At 44.2% G+C, this 20,362-nt stretch overlaps 1 protein-coding gene across 2 annotated transcripts in view; it reads right to left on the reverse strand.

The window, feature by feature from the left end:
• Nucleotides 1–4,452: 4,452 nt before the first annotated feature.
• The window catches only part of PLD1 (phospholipase D1), a 111,476-nt gene continuing 95,566 nt past the window's right edge, over nucleotides 4,453–20,362 (reverse strand). For both annotated transcript variants that reach the window (XM_019532734.1, XM_019532735.1), the window contains 6 exons: nucleotides 16,464–16,577; nucleotides 13,789–13,838; nucleotides 12,578–12,715; nucleotides 9,469–9,622; nucleotides 7,678–7,795; nucleotides 4,453–7,262 (listed from right to left, as the gene is read on the reverse strand). In XM_019532734.1, the coding sequence (XP_019388279.1) occupies nucleotides 7,038–7,262; nucleotides 7,678–7,795; nucleotides 9,469–9,622; nucleotides 12,578–12,715; nucleotides 13,789–13,838; nucleotides 16,464–16,577 (799 nt within the window). In that variant the 3' untranslated portion in view covers nucleotides 4,453–7,037. The remainder of the gene's footprint in view (nucleotides 7,263–7,677; nucleotides 7,796–9,468; nucleotides 9,623–12,577; nucleotides 12,716–13,788; nucleotides 13,839–16,463; nucleotides 16,578–20,362) is intronic.

The raw sequence follows: 20,362 nt of genomic DNA on the forward strand, positions 1-20,362 counted from the left end.
AGTTACATTTTTAATTGATTAATACATATTTATTTACCAAATAGTCATAGACGGAGAAAAAAAGCAGTCATTAGCAGAAACAGGAATACAAAACTGTCAATTCAAAAGCCTTCACAGAAGGAATATTCACAGTGTTCACAATGTTATCAGTCTAAAGGACAGAAGTACAGAGATTTGGATTTACAGCAACTCTTGTACAATATCTGAAAAACAAATATTATGGAAGCTCTTGTTTTGTCAATTAGATCAGGTATAAGAAACTTAAGTGACTGTTTCTTGATCTGTGACTTTAAACACGATCTCATTTCCCACATCTCAGGATAGAGCCAGGCAAGTAAGAATTAGTCACAACATCTACAGTATTTTACAAAACAGTACTGGTAGGTTAAAATGGACTGACCACAACTTCTTGAAAATACAAAAGAAAAGCAAGCAAAAGAAAGGCTATTGCGTTCAGTCATGAGCTGACAGTGCAGGGCTAATTCTGATCTCATTTACATAGGGTTTGCATTGTGAGACTTCTATTTGTTGCAGCAGAGTTAACACTCCTGTTTTAGGCCTCAATTTTGCTAAGTTCCCATTTCCATAGAGCTCAGTATTGGTATGAGGCACCTCTCCTTCTGATTAGCTACCAGGTTTGACAGTGCTGTAAAGTCAGAAGCAGGTCTGGTGACTAGTCCAGCATGTGCTGCATTACCTCTATCATGTAGCTCCGCACAGGCTCTTGCTCTGCTCCAGTCAGACATCGGTATGCACTTTAGGCCTGATCCTAGGATGCTGTGAAATGGTGAGACTCCACCGAGGTCAGTGGAGCTCTGCCAATTTACATCAGTCAAGGACTTGACTCTGGCCAGTAAGAAAATATAACAAATGCATCATTTAAAGTTTCATCCAAACTTGTTTTTGTTTGGCCTATCCGGGTCACCATATGCTTTAAAATATACATGCTATTGTAATAACTACACAACTGCATATACCACCCCCTTCCTATTACAATACCAAACTCATGCCAGCTTTGATTGTTTCAGACATGTCTTCTTGAAAGGCCAATAACTCAACCATTGGAATAAAGAGACAATAAAATTCTACCCAACCATGAGGTCTTCGCTTAAGCAACCTCCTACTGACATCGATGGGACAAGGTAAGGAAAGCAGCAAGATCAGGCTCTAAAATGTGAACGAAGTTAATATAAAAAAATGACAAGTGGCTTGAAAGCTGCTGAAGGGAACACACAGATCGGCAGCTCCTACTCTGGTGCCAACACACTAAAATACTCACCAACCCTTCCCTCAGTCACTCATACCATTCCTTACCAACCCTCCTGAGTCAGATGCCAAGAGTTCATGCACATTTGTTCCAACTTAAGAGCCTCTCCTGTTTGTACTTGCTCTTGCATTTCACCTTGTTCCTCCAGCCACCCCGCTTCATAACCTTTCTATGCTATTAAAGGGATGGCAGAATAGCTCCAGATACACCAGAGAACACTTCCAGTGTAATGTACTTTTGCTGGCAAAGCTGATGCCAGTTCCCTGAACACAACAAGCCCTAATGGCAAAAGCACTGTTATGCTGGAATATCTGTATCTACACTGGGGCATTTACTGATATGAAAATGTCATAAAAATCTGACCCCGTTGTTAGACCAACATTTTTAAACAAAGATTTCTAAGATTGGCTTTAGCTGAAATGTTAGGGGTCCCCTTCTCAACATCTTACACTGGTGTAAAAAAGAGGGACTGTTGAGTAACAACAGTCACATCCTTCCCAAGCACTAGGGGGGTGGATCCGATGATCGTCCAAGGTCCCTTGTGGCTTTACAGTCTATGAATCTAGGGACCCTGCTTTGATGACAGCCCATGGAAACTCCTTCAGTGGAAACAGGAGTCTGCCCTGACATGTGCTGTGCGATTTGTTTTGCCCACGAGCACACCTGGGCAAATCGAAAAGCTAAACCCAGTTCTCCCATACGACAGTGGAGGGCTGTTGTTTGTACAAATTATTTTAATAATAAAATGCTTGAAAAAATTATGAAAATTATTCAGTTTTTTTTTTAACCATGCACTGTTTTCTATTCTAAGCAAGTCTAATCCAGACTCTCTATATCAAACTCTATATTAAAACACCCTGTTATTTAAAAATATATAAACGCATGGTAAGCAGCAATAGTGATACCTCATACTGGTATCTGCTTAGGCATACCCATCATTAAAAAACTACCAACACAGGTTGAGTAGTGGAATATAAAGTCTGAGCACGGAAGAAATTTTCTTTTTTCTTACCATGTTTACAAACTAAAAGCCACGAAAACCAGGTTGCATGTTTCAAGATCTACTGGCACTTAAAAACAACATCGCTGCTTGTAAGACAGTATATTTGCAAGTGTGTTACAAGAAAAGGGAAAGCCACAGATGTCTGAAGGACTAGACAGTAGTGATTGTTTATGTGCAGTGATGACTCCTCTTAAGGTGCTGAACATCACCCACACTGTGGCTTCAGACTGTGCAGAAGAAAAGTCCAGTTATCAGACAGTCACAAAAAGGCCTTTTATGATTGTTGCAACTGTGAACAAGTAATAGATGTAGAGAACAATAACATTTGCAGGCCCCACAGAGCAGAATACACTCTCTTTTGAATATCAGAGAGCTGCATACTATTGGGTGACGCAGTAAGGTTGTCTGTTCAAAGTGTGGGGATCCTTGCCTTCAAGAGGAGCCTTACTGTGGGCATGGGGGTCTGTCTGTGCTGAGCACCTTGCTAAATGGGAGCATGAGGCAGAGTCATATTTGAATGACCCAGCTGAAACACGGCTGGGTTGCAAGAGGCATCAAACCCCAGTGAATGCAAATGGCAGTTTTCTGTCTGGACTTCCTTCTTCTTTTTAAGATCACTGCTATCACTGTGCCTTTATTCAGAAAGGAAAATAACTTTGGGAGATGTCATAAAATTAGAAGAAAGATTATGAGATGCTCGGCTACTCTGGGGTGGGGGTCACTACAATCTTGGGCGTTTGGCCTTTTTCAAGTATGACTTTCTATATGTGTGGTTTAATATGATTGTTTGACAGGCTACAATTGCTTTGCTTTAAAAACTTTGCTCAACATAAAAGTGCCTAAAAATGCTAGAAGAAATCAAAAGCTCTAGGCCACTGCTAAACTGAAACACGATGGGTATGGCTGTACAGCTCAAAGCAGTGCAGTGCAGAGACCTGCCACACCTATTCTGCATATACTAGCTTCAGTAAACTCTGCCTTTTCACAGAGCCTGAGTGCAGTGCTACAGTAATTCAGCTACATGACTTCTAGGTCATGAGCGGGCAGTGTTTCTCAGAACAGTGCTCCTTCTGGCCTGTCGCAGCATCCCGAGATACTTTTGTTTTGTTTGCAGTGCAAGTCATCTGCTATTGCACTGTGTTGGCACAGGAAACGGTGAGGGAGGCCTGGCTTTCACATGGTATGGCAGAGATTATAAATAACAGCGGTCTCAAATTTTGATGGAACCGAGCTATCTACAGGCTGCAGGTAAAAATAACATACTCCTATGGACCCATTACAGATTTTTTTTAATAAAGTGCTGTACCTGCACTTCTGACAGAGACTTCTAACTCACTGAATATAAAGGACGAGTATGATCCCCAACATTACCACTAATTAACTGAATCTATAAAATATGAACATGAAATAACAGAAACTGTAGCAACTAGCTGAAACTTCCATTGCCCTTGAGGAATGTTAGTGTTTGCTACTTATTAAGGTGATGTAGTGTGCAAAATTACTCTACGCCTAATTACATTTCTTAAGATATATAAATCAACCAGCTTAAATGTAGGACATGGTGCCAGCTGCGTCTGAGGTGGATCTGTCAAATGGTGCCACAAGTTTATCTAGAACTAAAAAACATAAGACTACATTAGAACCTGTCAACATTCAAAGAAGACAAATAACAGTATGGATGCTTTACCAAAGGGAACCATAGTAATGGACATATGTGATGTCTTTTGAACAAAGAAAGGGAAAGATTTTATAGGACTAGAATTAAAGGTTATGCTTGGACCCTGATGGAAGAAGTGCACTCCCACTGACTGAAAAATTGTGTCTTCAGAGGGTGGGTCTACATGTGAAATTAAGGTGGAGTAAGAAACTCCGGCACAGTTTGTGGGGGTCTGACACGGCGCAACATGCTGCAGAGGGGCTGGCTAGGGCACAAAGGTGGGGCACCTACCTACTGACATGTGGGTAGATATGCATGTGCGTGCATGTGCACCCCCTGAGATTGGTGGTGGACCCCTTGACAGAAGGGCTGCTGCTCACTACCCTCCACCCCTCGCTGCCGACGCTGCCAGCGGCATCTGTGGGTGGTTCCTGATTGCCGTTGGCCACTGCCAACACTGCTGGCAGCATCTGCGGGTGGTTGCCAACCACTGGTTGGCACTCACCACCCCCCACCTCCCCGCTGCCGCCACCACTATGGCCGCCTGTGGGAACTCTCTGCTCACTGCTGCCATGCCCCAACCACTGCCGTTGTCATCACCTGCGGGTGGTCGCCATGCCCCCCCAGCATCCGGGGACACGTGTTGTTCATGGGTGCTACAGTGGGGGGCAAGCTAGCAGGCAGCCCCCGACTGTAGCACTGTCATGCTCCAGTCAGCCCCACCAGCATCTACACATATTAGCTGCAGCAGAGTAAATAACTCTGCTGTAGCATAGGACTTGTGTCAGGTACTACTATCCTAGAGCAGAGTTAATTTGTTTACTCTGGCCTAATAGTGCCACGTGTAGACGGTGATGCTTTACTGCAGAGCTAGTTAGTCAGCTTCGCAATAAAACATCTCGTGTAGATGTGCCCAGGGAGGTCAGTTTTAACCTCTCCCCACAGAAGACTCCAGGATTTGGCATGCCTTATGATACGTACTAATGCTTACAGTAAAATTGAAAGCAAAAGAAAAGTTTAACTATACCAAATGAGTTTTAGGATGTACTTGAGATAACATGGAATCATTCTTCTGCATGGCTGAGACAGCTAATTACCATGACGATTACAGACCTACCCAAATTGAAGTGACAGAGGGGCGATTTCGTGGGCTGATTGTGGTGCCGGCCGCCATTTTTGCAGGCTTATTGTGACAGGGTCCCCCCACACTTCTTATTGGCTGAGGGGCCCCAGTGGCCCTGCCCCTCGCTGCAGATTGGCAGGTGGCCCCAAACCATGATACAGCACTCCTCAGGCAGCAAGTTACTGAAGCATGTCTCTGGCTGCTTAAAAGACAGCACCAAAACCCTGTTGTTTCCCTGACTGGCCCCAGACTGGCACCTGTACTAAGCCTACGTGACAGGCTCAGCCTCTCATTTGCTCCCTCTCACCCCCTTCTCTCCGCTTGTGCTCCAAGACTTCCTGCCCTTTTCTCTGCTTAAATGTTAGGGCTTTTTTAGTGAGCCTGCCAAAAGCACAGAGCCTGCCATTTTTCATGGAGAACCCCCAATTTTGCATTTTCTACAAAACCCACAAAACTGTGATTTTGGTAGGTCCCTAATGATGATTCATGGTGGAGTAGGTCCCCGAGGCAGTCTACAGATGGACATGTGAACTCAATATGAGTAACTTCTATCCACCTCGAACATGGTTCACTTGAAATTTCAGGTTTCTCTCAACAAATATTGGACACATTCACTGGAGGTTGGCTGGAGGGCAAGGAAGAAGGAGGAACGCTCCATGGATTGAATGCAGTGTTAATAGACAGCATTGTGATCTAAAAGAGGAGCCCAATTTAGCCAGACTAGCTTTTGGGATTGTATTTTCCCTCATACATAGCACCAAGCTTTCATTAACTAGAAAAAGGTAGGGCTGTAAATACATCTGTCTTTGACGCAGGCCTGATTGTCCTAGGATGCGGCTCGGCTAAGAACAGTCGTAGCACTGATTTGCGTGGTGCTCTAAGCTGTGTTGCTGCTCCTCTGCCAGTGGGTGCTCAGCAAGAGCACACAGCCTGGCAGGCTTGTCTCTCGAATGGCCCGCAATCACCAGATGCACAGCACAATGTCCCAGGTAAAAGAAGTGTTAGCACATTTTATGCCACATACTTCAGAGGGACTCGGACTAGGGCAGTGCATGTGTACCTCTGCAGGATCCCAGGGCAAAAGACTTTGCCCCAGGAGAAATGCTACGTCTGTTCACAGCCCGAGGTTCTGGTTAAAAAGTCAATTCTCCCTTGGGGAATAAAATGTAATAAAAACATCTTAAATGATACGAAAAAAAGTTTCATCCACTTAAGGTCTGTAAACCCCAAGGAACATAATTCAGGAGACTGCCAGCCCTTGGGGATTGCCGGCCCTTCAAGCTCAGCTGGGGTTGCCCATTGCTAAGATCTACACGATGTCACACTGTCTGCATCAGGAATGTTGACTGCTGTAACCATAGTAAAGATGTACTCCCTCCGGGTGGGGGAAAAGGCTAAAACACTGATTGTGACCAGAAAATTGTCAGTCTTTTTGTATATAAGAAATGTAACATTTAAACTCAGCCAGCAAAGATCTTAGGAATGCCCAAAGCAGAATCAGGCAACGTTTCCCAATGATTATGGATGTGTATGCATTGTCTTGATGGAATACAAAACAGGGATGATTAAGAGGATTACTTCAGCTAGCTAATAAACTGTGTCACAAAAAATCAGAAAATACAAAGAGCCTACAACTCCCGCGTAGCCACATCACGATTATGGTACATGTCTGAGCGCACTGGTAGTAGCATTATATATTACTATTTCTTTTCTTTCATAACAAGTGGCCTGCATCTGTAAGGTGCTTAGAATATGCACTTCTTTTCAGTGGACAGAGTACATCAATCAGAGTTTCCAACTCTTCTTTTCCTCCCATTATAGTGTAATTTTGTCTGAAACTGTTCCACCAAAATCCTTACGAAAGGCACATTAGCTTGGTGGAGACCTTCTCTGTGGCCACCTCAGCAAAAAAAGCTTCTTGAAATCAGACTGTGTGCAAACTCGTCTCCAAGAAAAGGCTTTCAACTCTAAAGCAGTCTAAATCTTCTTAAGTCCAAACCTCCATGGGCACCATGGCTTCTTTTGTTCCAACAGAAGGAAGCAAGTTTTCTTCCTCCAGGAAACGAAAAGGGAATTGGACTAGAAATCCATGAATCTTTTTCAATTCTTCTGCTGCTTTCAAGGGATCTTCATTTGCTAATATTGGCCTGTTGATGAAGTCACGGAGCTGGATTAAATTGTTCACCTCATCACTGGGAAGGCATCGGAAAACCTGATGAAAGTGGAAAGAAGAGGGGCCACGTAAGTGCCACTTCATGGGGATGGGGGCGGGGAAAAAATAATGAGATGTCATCAAGCATAAGTGAATCAGCTACTGAAGCTGGGGGAGCCTAGAAGTTTGTGCAGAGATCAGTGTGAAAGAACTAGGCACCCAGATTAGAGCTTGCATATTGAAATCCCTAGGGTATGTCCTGATTGTTGCTGGAAACTATCCAAAAAGTTTGCTTTTATTAGGGAACCTTGCTCTGTATGTGGCCAAACAGAAGATTTAATTCAGACCCTGAATCTCTCACACAAGCAGGTGTAAATCAAAAGCAACTCAAAGTCAGATTGCTGCTGCTCTTGTTTACATCTCTTGGCAGCAAGGAAGCTGGAAGGGAAGAGACCAAAGGAGCCATGTACTTCACCTTGTCGAAGATAGTAGCATTGCGAGCAGCTGTGGAAACCCACATCTCCTTGAAGAATTTGTCACAAACAGGATCAAGGAGATCAACATTTTGATTTGTTGAACAACCAAGAACAACCCTGAAAAGAGAAAACAAAGAAGAGTTGATGCCATTTGAAGGTAGCACAGAACTGCCCAGGGATGATCTCCCTGAACAGGAATGTGATTCTCATCATCAGCTTTTTCTCTGAAGGAAAATAAAACACGATGGTAAGAAAATGCCACGTGCATTTAGTAAATTAAGTGACCCTAGAAAAACATCCAAAAGTTGAAATTAATAACAGACCCGCAGTATTATCTGTATTTGCATGTGTACTGCAGTGCTCAGGTGCACTGTGCTTGACAGGGTTCAAGCTTAAGTGAGATCCTGTCATATAGTCTATCAGAGAAAAGAAGGCTGCCTTTTTAATTGCCAGCAAGTTTTCCCAAAGCCAATAACATGAAGGGACTGAAAGCATCCTGTTAGAAGGCCACTCTGTACTGGCTACAGGAGCTGAGTATGTGCAGTATCCCAGATAGCAGATTCAGCATCTTGTAAGATCAGGCTGTCTGTGGTGCAGCCCCATCTCCAAGTCCATTGCTCTAACCCCTTGGAACATTGCTTCTCCTGAGGAAAAGAAAATTAATACATAAATACAAAGAAGAAAGATAAAGTTTCCCAAAGCAAATTTCCTAAGTACCCTTATCACTTGATGTTGTTTCAGACACAGAGTGGCCTGTCAGACTTAAAACTGCCTTACTGTCCCCTTCGTTCTGTTTAAAAACTGTTTGGATGGAAAATGGAAGAAAGATCCTAATGAGAAAATAGCTGTACTGTGGTCCACAGGGCATTTCTAATGGAACTAGTTCCCATCGCAATAGAAAAACCTGCCCCCCTACAATTGATACAGTCCGAGTTAGCATGTGGAGCTAAGTCTTACTGTCTTGTCTGTGACTTCCCTGTGTTTTAGGATGACCCTGTGTCCTGGATTGGCCAGGAGAGTCCTGGATTTTGGAGGCTGTCTCAGTCTTGGAGAGAATTGAAGCAAAAGTCCCGAATTGGCACAAACGCACCTGCACGTGCCGAGCTACTGACTCAGGAGCCGGGCACATGTGGGCAGACTCGTGCCAATCTTGACTTTTGCTTCAATTTTCTCCAGGGACCCCAGCTGGGCTGCAAGAGGAGCGGGGTCGGGGGGAGGGCCGTGCAGTTGTGCGCGCGTGTGGCCCTGCTCCTGGGAGCCGTGGGGTGGGGAGGTGTGCACGTGCGCATGCATTCACACATGTGCGCTGTCATCCTCTGGCACCACCCCCATCTCAGACTTCCCTCAAATTATTATGGTCACCTTATTTAGTTGAAGGGCCCAGGCAGAGAGATATGCAATTCAAACAGCTGTTTGCAAGGAGAGGACCGCACCAGAAATAACTGCCTAAAACAAGACTCTGGCCTAAATTCAGACCAGGCTGGGATAAATTTAAACCCACTGGGTAAATAGGTTCCCTTGATTTTAAAAGCCTTGAACCTCCTTGTGGTAGGGGTAAAGCTGTACTTCTAATACAATTCAAACCATTTCTGGACAACAGCACAGATATTCCCTGCTGTGGATTAACAAGGAATGCAATACCTCTGTATTAGCAGAGCTGTATCCCTGCATTCACACAACCTGCTGGGAGGGGGCCCAACTGCATATGGTCGTGAATCTGCTACTCAAGAATTCAACAAGACGCTCCCTCCCCACCACCTTGAGTCCTCAGGGAAGTCCAGCAGTCATACCGAAAGCACCGGAGACGGAGTGACTGAGCAAATTTTCCAGCTCGATAGTCCTCTCCATCCATCATGGAGGGGACGGTTTCAGTGTCTTGCACAAGAATAGCCATTTCACTGTCACGCTTTCCCAGCAAGCTGCGGTCATTGATGTTAGCAGAGCCTTTGAGGGGAAAATAATACGACAACTATAACACTGCAGATAAATTCCCGCTTTCCCAAGAAATGTAACTTCCTTGAAGAGAGTTTTGCTTATCACCTATGAGATTTGCCTACTTCTTTGCAGGGTTTTGGTCTTTTCATGATGTCCCAAGATTAGAGGGAAGCATCTGTGTATGCTTGTGTGTACATGTAGGAGTGTCACTACATGTCTTTTCTCCAACCTCACGATCTTCAGTGTATTTCCTTTCACTGCCACTCTTCTGCCTGACCACCTTTTACCATCCCACTGTGTGGTCCCTACTGCCACCTTCTTGCCTGTCTCTATAAATGCACTTGACAAGTTCAGCTGTGTGGAATTAGCCCACCACAGTCTGTGGGCCCCAATCTGCTAGCACATGAGATAAAATACAGTAGGAGTTGGAGGGTAACAATCTCATCCTGTGCACTAGCTGGGAGAGAGCAGGATTAATTACTTCTGCTCATTCCTGAAATGGGAGAAGATCAATGTAAATGTCAAGTGAACATTATCCATTTTATTTTTGTTGGCGAAACAATTGAGGTTGCTAAGGACCGGGACTTTCTGAGATGAAGATTTGTTAGAACAGATCTTCCCTCAAAGGCACTTCTGATGAAAGAGTCAGAGACCCAAAAAGAGCTGAGAGCAGTATGAAGGGGAAAACACAACATCATGTTTCATAAACTGCAATGCATGAAACAAGTAAGTCAATTTTCAATCCAAAATAAAAGTTGTCTAAGCATTCGCCAGCTATTTTGCCAATGGAAGGATAGTCATTTAATGCTCTCTGTATTAACTTGTTAAATGGCACAAACTGGCTTGTTTTATGGAATTTGGTGGGTTGTTGCCACTGTATTAAAAACTAGGGGGGCAAAATTCACTGTTATTTGAGCCCGACACTAGGGCAGAATCAGTGTTAAGTAGGTTTCACAGCAGAGGCCACTTAGAATAAATATTTCGGTCAAAATTAAGAAGGTAAAAGAAAAACACCTTTTTGAGGAAGAAGGCAATAACTTCTGAGTCATGCTGCATGAAGGGAAGTGGAGGACTCCAGTGGCTAACAACTAGTATGTAAGGCTTCCAAAACTCCCAGGAGTCACATTTTCTGTTCTGTGTACGGAGAGTTGTGTGTGCAAATCACCAATTATTGCTAATGCCATGAAAATGCCCCCTGCAGGGACTGACCATTTGGACCAAGAGGCACATTTGTTCTTTTTCTCTCCCATCTGCAGTGGCAGCAGCATAAGAACATCTTGTACAAAAACATCAGGTGAACTTTCCCACTTAGCGCGTTTCACCTTTTAAAAAAAATGTTCTGAGTGCAGTTCATACTTGAGCACAGAGGAAAATTGTATTATTTGGCTACGGAATGGGACTGGAAGGGAGTAGCAGATTTTTTAAAATCACTTTACAGGGGGAGAAGGAGCTGCTTCTGGGGAGAACACATCAGCTGTTATGTCTGTATGCTCCTGTAACTATGCAAATCTGCTAATCACTGTCATTTTAACCCTCCCCTAACTACCTGGTCATGGGTTAGCCATTATCCAAGGCCCCTCTCCAGTGCTCCTTTTGAAGTTGAACCACTGTATCTTGCATTTAGTAGTCCTTGGATACAGTGCAATGCAGTGTGAAGCTTCCTGTCTCATTAGAAGGGTTCTAGCTTGAACCCTGACACCTGCTCCTGTCATCTCAGTAAGCAACATGCTCTTTAGCTTGTGCCAGTCCTCCCAGCCCCGGATATCTCCTGCTCTTTGCTGCTCAATGAGCCATCTTGAGCTGGCTTGGAAAGGGGACTAAACTGTGGCATAGTTGGAGAGAAGTAAGTTCAAACTTCTTTAGGTGATGGGGCCTAGGAACTGGCTCTCCTGCTTCCTAGGTGAATGGCCTAACCACTCAGCTATCAGGACTAAAATGCAGAAAGGTCCTCCTCCTCCTCCTCCTCCTCCTCACACACCTCTGCCACGGGATTTTACGACTTGCATCTATACACTGGGTAAATCACCAAGCCAGAGAGCACTAATGCGGGTGCAACAGAATTAGTCATGTATTATAATCATTCACAGTAAGCTCTTCTGTATATGAGAAACAGCGGGATTCTCAAAAGGATGGCTAAGTAGTGGAACCCACCCTGTGCTGGTCTCAAGCTAAGGTTGCATCCCAAACTATGACTTTGAAGGAAGCTAATATTGTTTTGATTTTTTTTTTTAAAGACTTAACTGTTCCTCTCCATGGAAATCTTTCGTAAAAGACGAAAGATTTATGTGATCTGATTTAAATTACTTTAGGGCCAAGACTATACACCGATCTAGCAGAATGAAAAGGGCTTTTCTCCCCCCCAAGAAACCACGGTAAATCTAGCTCAAACTCCGCCAGTGCATTCTGCTGTACAATTCATGGCCAATGGGATTAAGTTTTAATTTATTGTTTCACAATATACATGTAGTAACAGAGACAGATGGTATCATATCTATTACTGGTTGTAACATATTTTCCCAGTTCCTAGGAAGGGGAGTTGATAACTGGTGCATATTGCTCAAACCTTCCAAGATTTGCAGCACATTCTGTTCTTCAAACAGCAGATGACAAGTCTCACAAATTTAGCAGAGTTTGATGTAGGACAGATGGACAGAGGTCCCTGCTGAGGAACAAACTTAACTGCCACAGGGAAGTTCAGGACCAAAATTCCTTTATAAGTTAATCAACAGACTTCAGGATCTTTCCTCCCTTTTTGTTAACTGATTAACAAATTTACTTGGCTCCCATTCCAATGAATCACTAGGTGGGAGAGTGGGGGTGGAAAGGGAGGAGTTAGCAAATAAAATGGAAGATAAGCTGTCACAGCAAGTAAAGACCCACCTGAATTTTAAACACAGCAGAAAATCTTAGAGCATAGTTTAAGGCTGATTAATCGAGACGTGCAATTACTCCTATCTTACTCACCAATTATGACAGTGTTGTCATCGGCTATTAGCAGTTTGCTGTGAACATAGATCAATTCGGTGACAAGTTTTCCTTCTAATTCAGCATATGTTCGAAGCCCACAGAACGATATGTAGTTTATCCACTTATCCCCCCCAACTGCAGAATAAAAGGGGCATGGGGGCGGAGGGAAGAAGAGCACGTGGGCAAAGAGAAACAGTTGTTAATAATATGAAGCCAAGGACAAACAACACAGTTCCTTTCAAAATATTTTTAAACAATAAGGTAGTTTACACAGTTCTTAAAAAGAGATGTGGCTTTGTTATGGCTTCTCTGTGTCCCTCTGACCCCTTCAGACAGCTTAAGTGACTATCCATGGATACCCCTCAATTAAGACCAAAATCTGCCTATCGCTGTGTGCCAACTGAAACTAATGTTTGAGCATCTCTGGGTTAGGCAGCTGTTTTCTCTAGCTGAGCTTGGGAAGAAACTGAAGCAAGTTTTCTGGCACCATACACTATGGAAAGTGTGTTCTATTTTAAATGATCCATACTTTAGATTTACTCAAAGAGATTAATAATGAGTTATGCATAAGGTCTGCCAGGTATATTTCTGGTATGTGTTTTTTGTGGTCCTTTGGTTTATATCCAAGAAACTAAAATATGCAAATTGGTTGTGAAAAAGCATGTGTGACAGATGTTGTGTAGCCACATGGTTTTATCGCCACTGGGTGCCAAACAATAACATAGCTAAAAACAAACCTGATTCCAGAGCAAACAGACACAGGACTCAGTAAGCTCCAGGGATGGGATGGGATCACATGCAGAAATTCCTAGCTGATCTACCCTATGCTACTACACGGACTGCTGCACATCTCCCCTAATTTCCTAATTCCCCAGCTTGGCACTGTGCTACCCAACAATAGGACCCATGGTGGCACAGCAATGACAAACTAGAATGCAATAAACACTAGGGATCTTGCCCAGGAGGAGGGCACAGATTGAATCTTACTGCCTGTTTCTATTTCAGCAGAGATGCAGATGTTTGACTAGCACAATTCCTTTACGTTGAAGATGCTTGAAGGTTTTCTTGATGTCACTGCAGCATTCTGAGTTATTGCCGCTTATACAGTTCAGCAACTGGATGAGCTAATTTATGCTTTGTAGCTCATCAATTACAATTTCATGCCCTACCACTTAACACAGCGAACAGGAGGGAAACAAAGCACTTACTTTCTGTTTTCAGTTGCCCCAGAATAGAGCGATCTCCCCTGCACATGGTCCTGAAAAGAATGAAGGCAGAAATTAAAATACAAGTGTTCTGATGCAACAACATATCAATAGGTTTGTGAAGTTAGTAGCAACCTACATTAGGTACGAATTACACTGTAAGTATGATAAAAATGTGTATTTATATTCTGACATACAAAAAACTAGAACTCTTGGTTCCTCAATGATACCTTTTATTAGACTAACTGATATTTCCAGAATAGATTTCTTAAATAAATGTTAAGATGTGTAGGACACATAGGCTAGGGACAAGTTACACATAAACTGGTTTAAGTAATCAGAAACTGGTTTAAACCTGTACCAGAATGGAAATTCAGTGCACATAAACCACTTTCAAAATGACCAAAACTAGTTTAAGATAAGCCTGGTTGAATGTAGTATCAGATTTAACTGATTTAGGTCAAACTGGTTTATAGAACTTCTGCCCAAACCCCTTCCTGGTTTAAGGTAAGTCAATCCCGCAGCATCCCAGATGTTTTGTGGCTCTGGGCCATGCTGTCTGCTCCAGCGGAACAGGGCTGGCCTCAGCCCTCTCCTCCCTAGCTGGACCCCTATCACTGCCCCGGCTGGCTGAGAAGGGGGTGGGAATACCCTGCTCTGGAGTGCCCCCCCGAGCAGGAGTCAGGGTATGGCCAGACACCATAGCCTGAGCGGAAAGTGGGGGACAAGCACAATCTAAGAAGTGGAGGGTTTGCTCACAGAGCCCACAACTGAGAACACCCACCGGTGGCTTTTTTCACCAGCTATACTCTGTATAGCTGGTGGAAAAAAAGCCATCAAGAGCTTCCTGCAGCTGTTTTCTGCCCCACCACCCCACAGTGGGGCCCAGCCCTGATCTCTAAGGCAGCGCTGCACAGAACCACCTCCAGCCCCACGGTGGGGGAGCAGAAGGGGGAGGAGGGGGGAGAGCCCTGCCCACCGCAGCGGCTATGTGACAGCCTGGCTCGGCTTGGGCGCAGGGAGCAATCCAGGGACACAATTCCCGTGGCCCCAGCCCGAGCCACAGCTGGATGGGAAGGGCCCTGTCCCTGTGGCCCAGCCCCTCTGCGCAAGCCCAGAATAGTGAGTGGGTTGGCCTGGCTCAGCCCCACAGCCCCAGGCCCTGGTCACTCCTTGCTTTGATCCTTCTGCTCTGTAAAGCCCCAGTTGCAGAATATTGTCAGTCTAGAGCTAGGTGGACTTTTGGGTCACTAAAGGCTGAATGTCCTCTATTATAGGGAGCCACTGGCTTCCCCTCAAAGCAAAGTACCTGCCATGGAAAACTCCCCTTGAGGCAGCACAGAGCATCCGGCTGGAAAGCTCCGAGGACTGCCTTAGTCTTTAATTCCAGCAAAATGAATGAACTAAGTACCATGCCTTTCCCTTAGTTATGGAAGGGAGGGTTTTCAGTGAAGACCTCCTGCCTAGCACACACAAATTAATTAATGTTATGTGTGCATATATTTACGGGCCTGATTTAGGTGGCTGTGTTCAAAAGCTGAGTCCATTTCTCTCCAGCTGATCCACAGATCTAAGACACCTGTCAGCTTCTGGTGACAAAGCCCAGTGAAACTCCCAGACTAAAGCAATGCAGGAACTGATGTGGCTAAGGAAACAATAAAACTCTAGGCTCCCTCCGCTGGTTGTGCACCAGGGAAGTCACATACACATCAAATAGAGTGAACATTTATTGTGATGCTGGAACTCAAACAAATGTGTGTGGTGCTACACTCATTTGTTGCTGAACAAAGAGAGTTGCCCATAATTTTAACTCTATTAAACCTCCAAGAAAGATCAAAAACAAAAACATTGTCAGGCTTCTAAAAGGCTACCAGAAGCAGCAAGGAAAAACCATGCATAAATTGTGAAATGCATTGTGATGGCATCCAAATTGCTGAAGGAAAGGTGAACATTTCAAGCATAATTAAAACCTAGGTCCATGCACTTGAAGGAAAAACAGAATCTTATTTGGGAGCCTTCTAATACAAAACTGCTAATCATATACTGATTCATTCTTTTATGCAATCAAAATGTTGTTCAAAAGAGAGCTGAAAGGTCATGGTGAGGTTGCCCATGTATATTTAAATGTTTACCAGCACAAGGCATTCTTATGGACTAAATTTTTCCTTTGCCATAATCCACGAACATAGGTATTGATTAAAACCGCTGAAGCTATTATTAAATTATCCAGCTGCTATGCATAACTAGTAAGAAAACAGACAGCACTAACATTCTGCCTCACTTCCAAAGATCCCAGGAGACAGCAAGCCTTGCTTTCCAATTTTAAATACACTGGCTGCCCACACTTCTAGAAAATGCCACATGTGACAATTCAACTGGCTCTTAAGGTTGGATAATGGGTGCACCATGCATTTTACTAAGTATCTTAAGAGTCTAATAATATCAATACAAAACCATTTTGAGAGTTCAGTGCAAACTCTATAAACAGATGATTTTCTCATCCTTTTCTACATTTTATTTATTCATTAACACAGCACCCGGCACAAGGAAGCCTTGACCCTGATTGAGGTCTGTGGTCACTACTATAATACATACAAAAATAATCAGCATCACCACAACACACAGACCACTGTCAAGATCTCACCCAGCCTTGTCCTGCTGTGAGCTATGTGCATTACCTGTAGTTGAAGTGCATTATGGCCTGCAGTGCATTCCCTCCTCCAGTTAAAATATCTCCTTCGAATCCCGGCAGCAGCGGGATCACCACATATACTCGGAACCGCTTGTTCTCCCTGCAACAAACACAACGATAATTTGCCTGGAGCTGCAAAGGCAACTTCTTTTCACCATACCTTAACTAGCTCCAGTTCTTCCTAAGGCTAAGCTTCTAGGCTAAGGACAGAAATTACACATAAACTGGTTTAAATCACCAGAAACTGGTTTAAACCTGTAACACAGGGATGGGGAGCTTCTGGGCAGCCGGTTCACCAGGGACTCCATTTCCCAGCCGCCACTGCCCGCATGGCTTGTGCTGGTCCCAGCGGAGACCTCAGCCGCGCCAGCAGCGCGCGCAGCAGAGTAGCACGGGGGGCTTCTCCGGAGCTGCCGGGAATGTGGGACAGGGCAGCTTGCTCCGGAGCCGCGAGCTGTAGTCTGCACGCTCCAGGCAGGGGCATGGATGCAGGGGATCGTGGATCTGCCCTGACTTCAGACAGGCTGTCACTGCTGCAAGGAGCCAGGGTAGAGCCGTGATCCCCTGCATGTATGCCTCTGCCCAGAGTGTGTAGGCTACAGATCACAGCTTTGCCCTGGCTCCGGAGCAAGCTGCCACTGTCTCACATTCCCAGCAACTCTGGAGCAGCCCCCTGTGCTGCTCTGCCAGGTGTGCTACCAGCACAGCTGATGCTGGGGTCTCTGTGGAGACTGGCACAAGCCATGCGGGCAGGGGCAGCTGGGAAATGAAGTCCCCGGCCAACTGGATCTGGCCCATGGGCTGGATGGTCCCCACCCCTGCTGTAACAGAACAAGAGTTCAGTGCACATAAACCAGTTTTAAAATGGCCGAAACTAGTTTAAGATAAGCCTAGTTGAATGTAGTATCAGACTTAACTGACTGAGGTCAAACTGGTTTATGGAACTTCTGTCCCAGACCCCTTCCTGGTTTAAGTTAATTAGCGTGCCCTAGCATCCCAGCATGCTTTTCAGCTCTGGACTGGGCTGTCTTCTCCAAAGAGCAGGGCTGGCTATGCCCCTCTCCCCCCTAGCCAGAGCTCCATCACTGCTCCAGCTGGCTGAGAAGGGGATGGCAGAATGCAGCCAGCATCTGTGTGGCAGAGGCACAGAGCTCCTCACCCTCTGAGAGGCAAGTGGGGAAGAGCCTGTCAAGAGCTTCTTCGCCCTCTTGCTCCAGGCACAGCCACCTGAAGACTGTGGAAGCCAGGGTGGGGGTTTAAGCTCCTCTCTAATCATAGTGGCCTGCTAGGGCCTGGCCATGCCCCCCCCCAGCTCAGCACTGTAGAAGGGAAGGGAGGGGTGCTCTTGAGACCCTCAACTTTTAGCCTGAGCCACTGCAGGTATGTGCCTGCATTTCCTGAATCAAAAGTGAATGTCTATCCACTTGCAGATTGGTATCCACTTGCAGATTGGTTCAATCTATGCAGGTTAGACTAACCTGCAAAGATTAAATCAGTTCAGGCTCGGGCTTATTGAATGTCTGCACTTAGCCCTATTGTATTAACTAGTTACCAGTGTATGGACTGTATGGACTCTCTCACACAGTTTTTTGCACTAAACTCTTACTACATTTTTAAGGAAGTTAAGGGTCAAAGTATTTCCTGCTTCAGTCTGCAGTGGTCACACTCAGCACTAGAACATGTGCTTAAACACCTATGCACAGAATGTGCAGCTCACTAAGAACTCAAAATCACAAGAACAGGTGTAGAATAAAAAACAGTTAGGACTGAAGTGTTAGAAAGGCAAAGATGGGGTAATTATTCTGAATGTTGTGTCTACTGTAATAAGTGAATTTCAGGGCCTTGATTTAAACTGACAGCACAGCCTTCCTGAACTTGGCAAACAACACACATCATCCCTGTAAAGTTATTATAAGCCTAACAGCAAAATAAGATCTACAGTTTCAGAATTTATCCTGCCACCTGTGGTTTCCGAGCAGCAGAAAACACCGGGGAGAAGAAGTGGACGGAATAATCAGAGCACTTTGAAAGGCCTTGAGATACAGGTCTTCCCTGAATATTTAGAAAGGCAAATAGTTGGCCTCATACATCATAACTTACAAAGACAGCTTCATTTCAAAGTACCCTTAACTATGATCTGACCCTATAGTACTAATGACTTGCTAAATCAACTGTTTATTTTAAACAAATGTTTGCCCTTTTTTTGCTGACACAAAGATGCCTATTTTCAAGGCCAGCCAATTTCTGCTGTGATTTATTTCTAGAGGTGTCTCTGTAATCCAAAACAACAGTAGGTTGCCAAAAAAATGCAGTTGAATTGATTACAATTCAAATGTTCTCTGCCTTTCCCGAAATTATTTTGTTATTATTACCTTAATTTTTTTTAGTTATTTTCAAATATGTTATCTCTGTGAAGGGAGCTGTACGTAAGGGACTTATCACCAGGTAGCAAACAGTTTGATGTGGGAAAAACCATTTCAAAACCAAAAACAGTATCCAGGGGACCAGTTTACAAATGTTGCTAACAGCCTTCCTTCCTTCCTGGGAAAACTTAAGAACTCTACACCTTTAGAGGAGAGGCACACATACCAGAGAAGGGGTTCACACTTGCTTTGAAGTACATGTATCATCACAACAGTTTCCTCTGTTAACAGAAGAGCTTGAGTTGGCCCTTGCATAACTTCCAGTTGATCTGGATTGTTAATGGAGTTATTTAGGTACTTAAAGTTCATTATGTGCTTTAAGTGCTTTGCTGAATCATGGCTTAAATAAGCACAAACCATTCAATAACCTCAGTGTTTACATTATACAAGGTGTCCTATAGTAAATACAGGGAAGTGAAAAAGATATATTGAAGATATTGAGGAAACTGTGTTTACCCTAGATTAAGACAGCAGGTATTTAATGGTTTCTATCACAGTCAAAATGTTAACTTCATGTTACTTTCAAAATAATTTCAGAAGTGGTTAAAATATCTTCACACATCAAACAGTTATAACGGCAAGATTTTGAAATAACCCCCCCCCCAGTAATTCTTGATATTTGTGAACCTATATTGCATTTTGAAGGGAAAAATATTAAGATACTAGTTTTCATACAAAATATGACTTGTTTATTTTAAAACCTATTAAAAGTAAGCCCATGGCACAGAGGATTATATTAGATTATATTACTTATATTTGTAGAAAGCATGTTTCGTTACAGAATAAAGAGGCATGTAGGCTTGATTCAGAAAACTCCATTAATGTCAACATGTCAGTCTGCTTTTCCTATGAAATTCAGAATGTGTCAATTCCATATGTCTGATAATAACTATATTCTTCAACTTAGCCAATGCCAGCCACTTTATGGCAATGCAATGTGGGTCTCAGCCTGGGCGTGACCCTCCACTCTGGTGTCCTCAGCCAGATCTGGCCTCTGACACCATGTCATCTGGCCTGTCGGGGCCTCCAGAGGTCTGAAAATTTGGTGGTGGGGGAACAGTTGCACTGCTTCCCTGCTGCCAAATTTCAGGTCCTGTGGGGTGCCACATGGGCTGGATAGCGTGTAGGGCCAGGCGGAGGTGGCAGAGGGCCCCAGGGCCTGACCCTGCTATAAAGGACCAGCCAAGGCCACATGGGTATTCGGGGCCTCATTTGACCCACCAGTTTTGGACAGGGTGAGGCTGTTGAAATCAGTGAAGTTATACCAGCATAAGACTGAAGTAACAAAGAGATTCAGTACTGGAAAATGGGTCATTGGAGAATCTGTGGTTAAGTCATGCCTGCCTTTTTTGTAGCTGTTTAAGTTACAAGCATGCAACAATCCAGCAGAATGTGCTATGGCAGGCTGTTACAATCAGGGCCACACAAATGCAGATAGGCTAGATCCAAGTAGGAAATCCAC

The sequence above is a fragment of the Crocodylus porosus genome, unplaced genomic scaffold (genome assembly GCF_001723895.1).
Source record: "Crocodylus porosus isolate Cpor-Errol unplaced genomic scaffold, CroPor_comp1, whole genome shotgun sequence".
NCBI lineage: Eukaryota > Metazoa > Chordata > Crocodylia > Crocodylidae > Crocodylus > Crocodylus porosus.